This window comes from Brassica rapa, chromosome A02, assembly GCF_000309985.2.
Source record: "Brassica rapa cultivar Chiifu-401-42 chromosome A02, CAAS_Brap_v3.01, whole genome shotgun sequence".
Taxonomy (NCBI): Eukaryota; Viridiplantae; Streptophyta; class Magnoliopsida; order Brassicales; family Brassicaceae; genus Brassica; species Brassica rapa.
The window spans coordinates 6850488-6864998 of NC_024796.2; the positions used below are offsets into that span (position 1 = coordinate 6850488).

General features: G+C 37.2%; 3 protein-coding genes and 1 pseudogene across 3 annotated transcripts; 1 reads left to right on the plus strand and 3 right to left on the minus strand.

Moving 5' to 3' along the window:
• Positions 1-3944: 3944 nt before the first annotated feature.
• LOC103851912 lies at positions 3945-6266 on the plus strand (annotated as a pseudogene).
• A 981-nt stretch (positions 6267-7247) lies between these two features.
• On the minus strand, positions 7248-10667 carry LOC103851914 (aspartokinase 3, chloroplastic). Its single transcript, XM_009128794.3, has 13 exons — positions 10431-10667; positions 9861-10323; positions 9696-9778; positions 9554-9594; positions 9304-9458; positions 9068-9217; positions 8893-8988; positions 8566-8802; positions 8386-8478; positions 8171-8287; positions 7933-8052; positions 7794-7856; positions 7248-7625 (listed from the first exon to the last, which is right to left on the minus strand). Exons 2-13 carry the CDS (start codon positions 10239-10241, stop codon positions 7440-7442), a joined length of 1722 nt encoding a protein of 573 aa, XP_009127042.1. The 5' UTR covers positions 10242-10323; positions 10431-10667; the 3' UTR covers positions 7248-7439.
• A 422-nt stretch (positions 10668-11089) lies between these two features.
• Positions 11090-13186, minus strand: LOC103851915 (CRS2-associated factor 2, mitochondrial). Its single transcript, XM_009128795.3, has 5 exons — positions 12440-13186; positions 11931-12058; positions 11625-11850; positions 11431-11558; positions 11090-11355 (listed from the first exon to the last, which is right to left on the minus strand). The coding sequence occupies exons 1-5, from the start codon at positions 12930-12932 to the stop codon at positions 11284-11286; spliced, it is 1047 nt and encodes a 348-aa protein (XP_009127043.1). The 5' UTR covers positions 12933-13186; the 3' UTR covers positions 11090-11283.
• Positions 13187-13266: 80 nt separating this feature from the next.
• On the minus strand, positions 13267-14428 carry LOC103851916. The gene has a single exon (XM_009128796.3). The coding sequence runs from the start codon at positions 14390-14392 to the stop codon at positions 13388-13390; it is 1005 nt and encodes a 334-aa protein (XP_009127044.1). The 5' UTR covers positions 14393-14428; the 3' UTR covers positions 13267-13387.
• Positions 14429-14511: the final 83 nt, after the last annotated feature.

Genomic DNA, 14511 nt, shown 5'->3' on the forward strand with positions numbered 1-14511 from the left:
AAATGGAACTGGAAAAATTCTCCGCAAAGCACACTTGGGATTCTTTACGGCCTCGAGGACCTGTACAGGAATGGACTGCGAATGTATGGTTTAAGGGTGCAGTCCCTCGTCATGCTTTTCACTTCTGGGTTACTCATCTCGACAGGTTGCCAACCAGGTCTCGTCTAGCCTCCTGGGGGCTTTCTGTTGATCAATCATGCTGCCTGTGTGGAAATGCGCAGGAGAGCAGGGACCACCTGTTCTTAAGATGTGAAGTTAGTAGGCATCTATGGTCTCTGATCACAAGGCGACTAGGATACAGAACCTTCACCTTCCACACTTGGACAGCTTTCACTTCCTGGCTGGGTTCTCAACACCCCACCCACTCATCTACCTTGCGTCGTCTTGCGGCCCAAGCAACAATCTACATCCTCTGGTATGAGCGCAATAGCCGTCTCCACAACAACATGTCATCATCACCAGCGGCTCTGTTCAAGCAACTTGACAGGCTGATCAAAGATTCCATTCTTGCTCGACGAAAGATGAAGGCTTTCGGTGGGCTCCTTAGGCGCTGGCTTGCCTTCGCCTAGACCTCTATTTTATCATCTGTTGCATTTTGCTAATCTAGTTCGGGTTTACACCATGTTTTTTCTCTTTTTGCCATGGTGCTCTCCTGTAAGCTTTAACCTTTGTATTACACAACCTGCCCATTCTAGTAATGAAATTCATATTCTTAGCAAAAAAAAATCATATGGATCAATAAACTGTACTCTCGGGTTGAAGTCGCATTCAAGTTCACGTACAGGGTCGGGGCGTTGAAGAGCAATCTTGAATTTGTGTCCTTCGAGATCACCGTGGCGAATCTCTAGATTTTTCTGGTAAGTTTCAGTGAAGGAAAGCGAATTTGATGCGACCTGGAAAGTTTTGAGATGGATGAATTCTTTTGTTGTCTTTTTTTGGAGGATACAACCATTGATGACTCGGTCATTAATGGTCGTTGAAGTCGAGACATGTTCGTGATTGAAGCTGCTCATCGTGGTGGGTATGAACCAAAAGAAGAAGCCCTAAATATCTCTCTTGAACGTGTGATCTTTAAATATTTGTTCTCTCTAGTATTTTTGTTACATGACGCGATATATATATTATATGCATATCGTAAAGATAACTCACACGGAATAGGAAGTTTATATTTACTGCGAGGTAATGATTTTTTTTTTACTATATATAAGTTTTTCCTTTTTAGCACAAAAATACAAATTTTCCTTTTCTTATCTAGCTGCTACCTTATCAATTTAATCTAAAACTAAATTTTGATCTACGCTTTTAAAGCACAGAATAACATTTTGGTTAAATTTTTCGATTTAACATTACTAATTTTTTGGTCTGAATTTTAATTTGAGTTTTGACATACTTAACCGAGAGTAATTTATTTTAATTTCTTATAGTGATAAGCATTTGGGTTTAAGGTTCGTGTCAGTTAGGGTTATTCAGTTTTCAAGTTATTGGGATTGGAATGTTATGTTATTTTTTGCTCATCTTTCATGCACTCCAAATGGAGTGCATGAGTACCTTAACTTCTTATATATTTCAACAACTCAAATCCCTTTTTCGCATACCATTCACGAACTCCGGAGCGTGGACTCCTCTCAAACAATGAACAGCCTGACTTTTATAGACCTGCATCTAGCAGCCTGTCTTAGACCCTCTACCAGTTTCTTCTTGTCGAAGTCAAGATGGTCGTTCTAAACAAACTCCTATAGTATGGGTAGAAAAGCTCATCAAGATCCAGCCGCGCGAAATTTTGCAGTCCCAAATCTCTCATACATCCATCCCTAAAACCTTCAAGAAAGAAGATGCGACCCCCTTCACGATCACTTCTCGAGCTAGAATTGATTTTAGAAATTTCAAATCTAGCAAAGTAGCGGAAAGAATATGATTGGGAGCCTGTTTCTTCCTCTCTTTTAATAGGGCCCCTTTTAATAACACATAGTTATTTAGAGCATCTCCAACTCATAACACTATTTTAGTGTCAAAACTATACTATTTTAGTATAATTTCAGCATTAAAAAAAAGTTTTTCTCCAACCATAAAATCAAATATTACACTAAAAACTATTTTATAATATTATATGTATTTATGTTTTTATTTGTAATTTATTTAATTATCTATTTTATTAATAAATTAAGTCAATAGTATTTTAGTGGGGAGAATAATATTTTAGTGTAGTGAATAGTATCACACCAAATTTGGTGTGAAATTATAGTGTTGCACTAAAATGGTATGATTTTTAGTGTTGGGTTGGAGAAGGCTTTTGTGTCAAAATCACACTAAAATATAGTGTTATGGATAGAGATGTCAAACAGGTTTACCCATCCCGTTCCGTACCGCGGCGAGTTAGTCGTTGTGCGGGTCACAGCAGGTCTGTCCCGCGCGGACTGCTGTCTTCAAAATATCGGCCCAAACCCGTACTGCAGAATATATAAGCCTTCGCGGGGCCGTCATGCGGGACGCCTCCTTATCAAACCGCCTGCTACATCTTCTTTCATGAATGTTCAAGTAGAAAATTTGTGTAAGAGAATTAAAGAGAGCTTATTGAGTTTCACTAAAGCCTTACCAAAATCAATGCCACAAATCTCCGTTTGTGCTTGCGTTTTTGAATTAAAAGCCTTCTTTTGTTATCAGTATAAGCTTTTGTTAAGTTTGAATCTGATTGAGTTATTGTCTTTGTAATAATTTGGCTCAAGTGTTATATGAAATGAAAAAAAAAATGCGGATCCATGTAGTTCTGCATGACCCGTAACGGCCCATCCTGCAAAAGACCCAGTCCCGCAAAAATCCATCCCGCGAGGTCTGCAAATTTGCGGACTTAGAAAACCTCATCCGAATACCATCCCGCGATAGTTCTTTACGGGCAAGGCCTGCGGTCTAGATCCATAATTGCCATATGTAGTTATGGAGTTGGGTTGGAGGAGATGACCTTAGTCGGGGTTATAAGAAACATTAAAAAAAAAAAACAAATAGTATAATATATTTTCTCATTTCTACTTTGGAAAATGGACATCTTTTTAAATTTAGTAACGAAGACACCAAAATGTATAGTTTTGAATATCTATACTATTATTTGCGAAGTAAATTTTTAGAATCGAGCTCTCACGTTAAAAGTTAAAGTAATTAATATCGTTTATACCATTAATGAATAAAATGTAAAACTAAATTAAAAAATAAAAATAAAATTTTAATTTATTTGATTAGATAATTGATTAAAATTAATAATAGTAAGAATTATCCAAAATCTGAAAATATAATTTTAAAAAGAGATAATTTCTGTAAATATTGTATTGTTATCTGAAAAAAAATATAATTTTAAAAAGAGATAATTTAGGTAAATATTGTATTATTATCTGAAAAAGTTTTTTAGTAAAAAGTTAAAAACATGAATTATATAACTAAATATTAATCAAAAAATTCTTAATTATATAATTAAAAATAGAATATTGAATCTATACTATTATTTGCGAAGTAAATTTTTGGAATCGAGTTCTCACGTTAAAAGTTAGAGTGATTAATATCGTTTATACTTTTAATGAATAAAATATATAACTAAATTAAAAAATAAAAATGAAATTTTAATTTATTTGATTAGATAATTGATTAAAATTAATAATAGTAAGAATTATCCAAAATCTGAAAATATAACTTTAAAAAGAGATAATTTCTGTAAATATTGTATTGTTATCTGAAAAAAAAAAAAATTTTAAAAAGAGATAATTTATGTAAATATTGTATTATTATCTGAAAAAGTCTTTTAGTAAAAAGTTAAAAACATGAATTATCTAATTAAATATTAATCAAATAAAATTCTGAATTATATAATTAAAAATAGAATATTGAATTATTCAAAATCTAAAAATAAAATTACAAAAAAAGAAATTTTATATATATATATATTGTATTGTTATCTGAAAAAGTATTTTTGGTAAAAAGTTAAAACACATATTATATAATTAAATATTAATGAAATAATATTTTTAATTATATAATTAAAAATATAATATTAAGTTATTTTAAAATTTATTTTAGTATAGTAAATATAGTGTATAAAGAACTTTTCAAAAATTATGAAAATGTTTAAGTTAGCATCGCGAACAAAATACCTAGTTTGTTAAAATAAAAGATGTCCGAATTGATATTGCTTGACAGCTGTGATCGATTAGAAAAATGAAGAAAATTTACATTAACATCACTGACCATATAAACAAGGAAGAATTTCCAGTTTTCAAGGCAAAAAAACAGAGGAAGAAAGAAAGAAAAAAATCTCATGCTTTCCAGTAAGAGTATCCAAAACAAATTTATCAAATATTCAAGAGTCAATGAGGGTAAATCATTAATATCACGAAGGAAAGAGGTAATAATAAAATAAATGGACCAAAAACTTGGTGAGCAAGGCTATTGCTGAATTTTTAGGTGGAGTAGTTCGAAACATCATCAATTCTCTCTGGTCTCTTTCGGCTTTTTTATAATAATTATTTTTGAGAAAATCTCTATTAGGCTTTTTGCTAAACAAGATTCATGGCTCTCTTTCTCCGCCGCCTTGTGAAACCTGCGTTGGTGAGAAGATCATCTCTGTTTCTCTTCTTATCTCTAACGGCTTCTCAACTACTTCCTTGCGGCAAACCCCTCCTTGTTCCATCATCGGCGCTAAACCTTGTCTACCACTAGAGTTTTTCTATCGTAGTGGCCTTGGAACACTCATCATTGCCAATGCCAACGTCGCCGATATGAGTTGCTTAGTTCGTCTGAAAAAGAAGGTGCCTGTGGATTTGGTGCACAATGATCCTGATGATACTATGGTAACGATCGGGGCATCTCATGGTATTAGAGTACAAGCCCAAGTCAAGCCCGAGACCCATTTATGTTAGGGTTTCCAGCAATCTAGAATCTTATATATGTTGTTATGAACTCTTGTGTAAGGAACCTTGGCTGCCATAGTTGTAGCCACATTGAAACATCTTTTATGATATCAATCCATCTTCTTAGTTCTTGGTGACAATCTAAAGTCTTTCGTTTTCTTACTCTTTATATTTCAATAAAGCTCATTGAGCTATCTCTAGTTTATGTTTCAATAAAGTCCTTTGGACACAAATCTATCTTGTTCTACAAATGTTATCATGGTATCAGAGCTTCAGTCGGTCCATGAGTATTATTTCCTCTTCTAGAACTTCCGCTCAAGCTTATCAAGTTAGCTTCAACGTTTCATTGTGGGCTTGTGTCTAATACATGGGTGGGTAGCTAGTTTGAAGGAAGATGGAACCCTGTGTCTCCAAGATGATCTAAACCCGTATGCATCGTATACAGATCCTAAACGCATCCCTCTGCCTCCTCTTGTGACTCTGCCACATTGTCAAACCAAAATCATCACCAACGTGTCAATGTCATCATCTTCTCCAGATGACGATGAGGACTGTGTCGTGGCTGTCAAGTTCTTGGGACCTCAACTCAGCTTTTGCAAACCAGCCGGTAAGAGTAGTAAACCAGAGTGGACCAACATCAAGATCGAGAACCCTTGCTTCTACTCCTCACGTGTCATGTTTTCCAAAAAGGACAACATGTTTCGTATTCCCGGATCTGGAGGCCACCTCATCGGCTCATTGGATCTCTTCGAACCTAACGATAAGCTCAAGTTGCAGTGCGTTGGATTTGAAAACCTTCCTCCTAAGCTACCCACTCCCCTTATGGATTCATGCTGCATGAGCCAACACTTGGTGGAGTCAACACCCACCGGTGAGACTTTCTTGGTTAAGCAGTATAGGAAGACGGCCAAGATCGTCGAAGGTGTTGCCCAAATGAAAACACAATTTTTAATGGTGTTCAAGCTAGACGACGAAGGAAACGCGGTCTACACTCAAGACATGGGAGATCTCACCATGTTCCTCTCAATGTCTGAACCTTTCTGTGTCCCTTCTACTTCCTTTCCTGGTTTGCTTCCTAACTACGTTTACATCTTGGATTTCGACGAAACCGCAATGGTTAGTCTGGTGGATGGTTTCCCCTTAGTCGCTACAAATGGAAAAACGGATGCTCCTTACTACATTCCACCTCAAAATATATTAGACTGAGTCTAAACTATATCCTCCAGCTTCTATATCTTCATAAGTAGATTGTACTGTTTCCTGTTTTATGTATGAAATATTTGTTTTAAACGCCGTGAAAATTGTTAACCGTTCGGTGGTCTGTGGCCGTGGACATTTAGCTCACATCAATTATATAATTAGAGATAAGAAATTGAATATCGACTTGTAGTATTTTAAGCTTAGAAATGGAAAATAATTCAAATTTTTCATAACAATGCTTAAACCATGTAAAGAGTGAGTTAAACCCGAGTTTTGATGAGGATACATTGAGTGGCTGCTAGCAAATGATTTTGTCTATAATTATATGTAAATTATCTGATTTTGTCCATAATTATATTATTTAGCTTTTGTTTATGATAAAAAAATGTTGTTAAATTTATTATTAATTAAATATAATATTTTGATGAATGTAAATATTACAAATTTAAATCTACATTTTATTTATTTAAAATACAATTTTACAAATTTAAACTACATTTATTTATTTAAAATAAAATTTTACAAATTCATAAAATTAAAATATGAAGTAAATGAAAATTGTGTCTACGACAACCAAACAAACAAAACTAAATCTAATTTCTGCGGCTGCGGCTGCGTCAATGTTTTGTGTCTTTGAAATGAACAACAAACTGCGGTTGCGACTGCGGCTGCGTCTGTTCGTTTGGTTATTGATCGTTTTGCAAAAGGCTGCGGCAACCAAACGAGCAGCACTATTAAATCAGTCATCTTTAGAACTGACTTCGTACATCATCAAACCAATACATTCAATATATACCAGTTTTGTGTGGCTCAATATATACAGAACTCGGACTTCAAATTTTGATATGTTACTCCTGAACTTGGGAAACACATTTTTGTGCATGGTCAACACATATATCATCGTCCCTGCAACAAATGACTATTCAATGAGCCTTGGAACGGTTTGTGGTGTTGTGGAATGGTTTGATGGCAAATTAACAAATTTTAATGCATCAAATTAACAAATTAGGAATAGAATTATATTATATGTGTGTGTCAGTGTGCTCATTATTAGGTTGTGTCTTTCACTGCTAGACAACACAACACAACACCAACATGGCAACTACAATCTCTTTTTCTAGCAGTTTTTAAAGCTAGTGTTTGCTTTGATGGAACACATTTGATTGTTGCAAGATTTGTTGCCTTTGGTACAAGGATCATAACGATTCCACATACAAGAATGCAACAAAAAAAATATTCAAATAGGAAACGCTTATTCATTTAATTACACAAGTCCCATGAAATTTCATTATATATTACATATGAAGATTATGGGAGCTTTGTTTCCTAATACCAGTTCTCATATCTTCTTCAAACTACTTGTAGATCTCGCAGGTCAGGTTGCACCAAGAGGTTTTCACGACAAGGCAGAGGTGTAGTAGCTAGACGCCCTATCTGAGGAACAGCTTTGGAGGTTCCTGTCTCGAAGAAGGCTGAATGGAGAGCCTTCACACAATGCTCTGCCTCATCATCATTCACTATCAGCGAGATGTTTACCTGATTTCACCACCAAAACAAATACATTAAAGAAACGTCAGACAAGTGTGCATGCACTTCACCCCCATAAAGCAACCTTATTTTATTGTCTTTTAATCGAATTATAATCAAACATTTTTTTATTATAATGAAACATGCAGTGAAGATAAAGTTGAAAGAGATTTTGACCTTAGATGCACCCTGAGAGATCATCTGGACATTGATTCCATTGGTTCTAAGAACTCGGAAGCCCTGTTTGTTGTTCATTTAGTCACTAGTGCCAAATCAAACAAACCAAAAGCTATAACAAGAGAGAGAGATAACAAACCTTCTCTAATATGAAAGATGATGATCTCTGAAAATTTCCAATGAGTGAGATAATTGATCTGTGCTGAAGCAGGTTTACCGAAGCAATCTTCTCCAGTTCCTCTACCATGTGATTAATCTCCTGTCACATCACCAATAATTACACAAAATACAAGATGAGTCCTCTTGTTTTCAATTTTTTTTCCATGCTACAAGAACAAAAAAGTACTTCTCTCATCTATAACCCATATAAAGCTTGCCTGTTGAATTAACTCTTTGCTGCAGAACTTTGAAGGATCCAATGTCAAGGAAACGCTAACTTCGCTGGTTGCAACAACATCTACAGATATGCCCATCTTTTCAAATGTGGAGAGCACCTGATAAGAAAGAAAGAAAGAAAGAAAGAAAGAAAGAGAAGAAATTTAAAACGTGAGCTGCAAGGTAGGAAAAGTGAAAACATTGCCATCATTATTACCTTGGAAAGGAAACCATATTGACCGAGCATACGGTTGCTAGTGATGTCCAACATGGTAACATTACGTTTCAGAACGATGCTGGTCAGTACAGCCTAAGGAGAAGGAAGAGGTGGTCATGAATCATGATGTATGGCTGTGATATAAACAAAATACTCATGCAATTGTTGTTTTTAACGAACCTTGCTCATGTCTCTTGATCTAGTGATGAGAGTTCCTGGTGCAGTGGGATTGTAAGAGTTCTTAACCCTTACAGGAATGTTCCCTTCGCTAGCTGGCCGCATGGAAAGTGGATGCAACACTTGTGCACCAAAGTAAGCAAGTTGAGCTGCCTCATCAAATGTCAAGTGTGGAACTGGTTGAGCTCTGCGGTATATGTTTGGATCACAAGTCAAAACTCCATCCACATCTTTCCAAACCTGTCACCACAGTTAAATTCATTCTTGGTTTAACAAAATCTCATCTAAAAACAACTCAAATCTTGGTAAAACCAATGCATCAAGCTATACCTGAACCTCCCTCAAACCTAGAGCTTTCCCAATTGTTGTTGCAGTCAAATCACTACCTCCTCTCCCCAACGTAGTAACAGCACAAGATCTCCATCCCTACAGAGTAAATTTTTTTTGTGCTTTATGTCACAAAAGGCACAAAAGGACTTATAAAATGCTAAAATTTGATTCAAACCTTTCCAAGAAAGCCTGTGACGACAGGGATTGCATGTTCCTTGGTCCAGTCACCAAGTAACCTTTTGGAAACTGCTGGATATGTTGCCTCAAGAACATCAGCATTTGTGAAGTTATCTGTGGTTATAATCCCCATCTCAAATGCATCGTACTGCCAAAGATAAAAGACTCATCAAAGTCAGTCATGCAACAACAATCTTGAGACATAAGATAAGAAACAAAATCTAGGTGACTAACCTGTCGTGCTTTGTGGCTAATCTTGTTCAGGTACGCAGCAAATAGCCTAGTGGACATGCACTCTCCAAATGAAACCAAGTAGTCTCTTGTGCGTAGAGTTAACTCTTTCATCATTGCAATGCCGTTGAGAAGCTGCTCTAGTCCTTCTAGATGCTCTACAGACAGATTAAACGACAGAAAGATTCAGATACTAAAACATATATATGTTTAAGAAAATTTTTAACAGAAAAGACAACTTTATAACACTAACTTGCAATAACTGCTGTTCCCACTCCAAGCTCATGAGCAGTCCTGGGTACGTAAGAGAATTATGATTACACATGAGAGCAAAGCAAATATTTATAAAAATAAGAACAAAAGAACCAATAAAGTGTATGTATCTTCTATTCAACCTTATATGGAGTTCCTTTATATAGCTCAGCTCTTCAATAGTGTTTATGTTGGTGACGCCGCAGCAAACAGCCTTCTCACCAGCCTAATGAAAGCCACAGAGCAAGTTTATTACAGAAAGAGACAAGGAAAAATGTACACTAATTGATTTTTATTTATTTTCTTACCATTAAAAGGTTATTGGTGGTCTTTCCCATTGCTGATAGCACAACAACAGGCTTCTCATCAGGGAAGCTGAGTATGAGATTGGCAACTTCTTTCATTCTTTCTGCTGATGCAACTGATGAGCCACCGAATTTCATTACACATGTCAACTTTCTCTCAGTTCTGTTTAGTTTGAAAGTCTCGGTGTCTTTTCTCTCAAGCAACTCCGCGCTTCTAGCTTCACACGTAACTCTTAGAGTTCTGTTCTTCCTACAAGAGTGGTTTATGTCTCTAGTCAACACCGGAGCAAGGAGGTTCAGCCCCTTTGACCCGAACTCAATGCTTTTTGAGTTGAAAGCAAGTCCTGAAGTTCTAACTCCGCACAATTGCACTGAAGCCGCCATCACTCACAACAAGTTCTGAAGAAGACGACTGTGAAGCTTACTTAGAACTCAGACACGAAAGTTTTTTGTTCACTGCGGTAACCTACAACGTTTCCGTGGGAAGCAAGCAAACAAATTTAAAACGCATGAACACAAATGCTACAACTTGTACTTAAAAGCAGCATGCAAAGGAAATTGAAAGTAGCTTACCAGTTACCAAATGATCTCTGCTGAGCGAGCCAATGAGTTTATTTAAATGTGTATAACCAATCGAACGATCATTCGACTTTCACAAATATTATATTTTGCACTTTATTCCATATGATATGAATCTGCTTAATGATTCACACTCTAGGTTAAGTAGCATATATATATATACAAGTCATTTTAAACTCCAAAGTGTGTTTATTGGAGAACGTGACGAAAACACTTGATGTTACTGAGCCCTTAGGAGGTTGAGGAGGTGCAGCAAAATATAGTTTAATCGAAAAAAACGTGGCTACCTACTCATAGACAATATCTTAATATTAATTAGCAACAGAGAGAATTTTACATATACCAGTATATGCATACTGCCTAACACGTCGCATCATATGTATCGTTAATAATTCAACATTGAGTGGATGCTTATGTCACACGCAATGGACCATATGAAAACTCTCAAAGAGATACTGATCGTTCGAAGTGCAAGAAATGTATTAATAAAACCTGAAGGGGTAGTAAAGCTGACTCTATTATATTTGCACAAAACCACCAAGAAAGGTGAAACAAGTATATATTAACATTTTAGCAAGTAGATATTAACTGCGTTCAACTCTTGCAACACTTCAGGAGATATTTTATGCAAAAAAAAAAAACATTTCGGGAGATACAATTCCAGTGCTGTGCACATTCTTCTAATTGATATAAGTTAAAAGGCACAAAACTGTTGTTACAAGGAAAAAATATATTCAGATCACATGATCACTTTTTCTGAATCAAATTTTCACAGTTGGATTTGTCCATGTCACATTATTATTATAGTTTCTGGATCAAAGTTTCACAGAGTAGCATCCTCTTCATCTCAATTCTTCTTCCCTCTCCAGAGTATGATCTGCTCATCTTTGAACAAAATAGGAACACATGGAACCAAATCCTGCAGTTTTAACCACATCATCAAAACCAGTCTTACAGAAAAGAATCTCACAAACAACACAAGCAAAACCCATACCTTTAGCTTCACACCGATTCGTTTGCAATCACTCATCCCAACATGAGTGCAATCTAGTCTCGCAACCTCTTCTGTTCCAAACTCCTCCCTTACTCTTCCCACAACATTAACATACACACCGTTCCTAGCTGAGATCAATACATAACGTCAATTAATAAATGACTGATTCTGGCGTAAAAACATGTACTACTTACTAAGTTTCATAAGAGCAGGAGCGTGAAGCCCACGGTTCCTCATCTCTTTGGTCTCTTCAAACGTTAAGCCATCTGCAACATTCTTTACAAGTTTTGGATATATTGGTGGGTAAGGCTTCCATAACATGAGTGGTATGGTGGGACGATTCTTCGGATCATAGTTCCTTCCCCGGTACAAAACTAGGATGTTTATGTTCCTGTATACAATCTTTCCACCTGATTTTTCCTGTCAAACACACAAACTACTAGTAAGATCATGCAGACAACAAATAGAGTTTTGTTATTGAGAATTTTATTAAGAGAGACCTCGAGGTGGTGACAAATGTTGTCCATGTCAAGTGTAGGTACTCCCAAGCATTTAATCCTCACTGCCTCAGCCTTCTTCCAGTGGTTATGAATGTCATCTATCATATTGTGAGTGACTCCTCCTTTCCCTAACATCATAACAACAACAGGAAGAAGAACCTTAACTCATTGCTTCTCGAACTTTTAGAAGAATACAATAGCTTGAGAGTGTGTTTCACTAGTGTTCAGAGTGGGATCAGTCTCAAATTTGATCATGAGAGACCTTAAGAATGGAGGAGTAATCAGACAAGTCTACATATGATCATGAAAGATCCCAAGACCTTAACTTGCAATGACTTATAAAAGCAGAGTCTTTAAAGAAAGAAACTACATTCAAAGCTTAAAGCTTTAGTTAGAAGAAGAGTGTAAAGACTCTTACTTTGCAATGATTTTATAAAAACCAAAGTCGTTACATAACGAAACTACATTCAAAGTTTAAAGCTTTAAGCGAGAGGTGAAGAGGGCAATACCAAGATTGATCTGGCGTGAACAGTCACTGTGACGATACCGTTCAACGAGCTCAGCCACTTCCTCATCCGTCAACGCCTCGCCGAGAACTTTCTCTCTCTCCTCCGCCCATTGACTCTGATCATCACTCTCCTGAGAAGCAGGAGCGCAAGTCCCCGTCCAGTTCCGGTCCAATCGACCCGGTCCGAACGGAGAGAACCGTTTCGGTTCACGGAACCCAATTGGTTCGATTGCAGGGTTGGTTTCTGAATAGGAGTATCTAAAATCGAAAGGGAGGTCTGACGTCACCGGCGCCGTCGGGTTAACTATTGGCTCCGGCGACTGATCCTTTTGGGTTTTCTTCGTCTTCTTCTTCGGTTTTGGAGGTTTAGAGAGAGGGGAGAATGGTGGGTCATAGTATTCTGTAGATAGGAATCGAGCTCGGAGATTAGAGAGGAACAAAAACGAATCTTTTGCCTCTTTCGCTAGAGTTAAGCTTCTACGAGTTGAAAACATTCGGACAAGACACTCTGAACTCTTTGGTAAGCGCTTCTTGTCATGTTGTTTTTTTTAATTTGGAAGCGAACAAAAGTTTTACCGAATAAGACCTGTAATTTTCTAGTTTGCGCATTTTGGCCCCAGAGTTATTGTTTTGCTAATCATACCCCCAATTCTTGTATTTTTATTTTCTGTCAAACCTTTCTAGCAAGATTTGTTTCCATGTTTACTCCAATAAATTTGTGGATATCCAAAACATCAAAAACTTGGTCGGCAAGAAGGCAGATGAATTCAGTTGTAAGGTGTTTCTCCTTGGGTGAGACCACTAAGCATGAAGACATCAAGAAACTAGTTTATGCACTGGGAACAAGCTTTAAAAGAAAAGAGTCTGTGGATGTTAAAGAAAAAACATTCCAGAAATTAGAAAAGTTAATCAAAGGAACTGAAAACAATTAACAAAATCATATTGGCTTTCAGAGAATTTTTCCAAAGTTCTCATCTTTACATCTTCTTTGATCCCCAACCATGGATTCAAAAACATCCAACATACTATCCAAACCTTCAGTATCTTCCCCCATCTCCTTCATCGCGTGTACAATACTCTCTATCGTCGACAAACACCCCTCTCTCGGCTGCCTCCTTACTTCTCTGTACAAACTCGCTCCTTCGATTTCCAGCTTCACATGGCTACTCAAAAGCTTCAGCCACGGGTTCTCAACGTACATTCTCCTCGCCTTGGACCACGTCCCATCGAGAACGATCAGATTCCTTACCTTTAAATCTCTCTCTTTAAGATCGTTGATCATCACAGATCCTTCGCTAGGGAACAACAGTGCTGACCCAGGAGGAACCTCCAGCTCAAACTCTTCCTTCCCTTCCGAGAACTTTGTCACCACAAACCCTTTTGCCAACACATCCATGGCTGCAGGAGAAGCCAATATTCCATCGAAACTAGCATCTTCCAGCAAAGACGTGGAGACATTGCTGATGACACCTCGTTTCTTCATAGAGATTCTCATCAAATTGTCTTCACAAGAACCTCTCTTGTCAGCTAATTGTTGATAAAGCTTCAAACTTTCATTATCCACATTGTCACTACCTAACATTGAGGTATCAACAAGCTCCAAGGAGGCTCCTTTAACTCTTATCAAGAACTCTGCCTCGTCATGGACATCGCAAACGGTGGTGACAGTAACGTTCTTAAGCCCTAACCTAGCGATTCGAGTTGAGTTAAGAGCGTGTTTTCTCTCGAGGCTGTGCTGAAGGATAGTAACACTCACCTGGTTATCCAGAGGCGGAGATCGGATACGGTTGCAGAGGCAGAGCTGCGTGGGTTTAGCGCAAGAAGGGCAAGTGGGTCGCTTTGACTGCTGCGACTCCATTTTTGAAACCCTCAAGCCCTGACACCGTATGCTATCGGCGAAGTTACTTCGAGACAGTATCAGGTGAGTCCGGGCCACGACATGGCCCATCATCATCTGTCCTAATGAATCGAAAGTTCCAACCTTTGCTACTACTACAGTAGTAAGGAGGAAGATGAGATTGAAACCAAACTAAACCGACCTAAACCGGCCTAAACCAAGAGAAATGTTCAAAA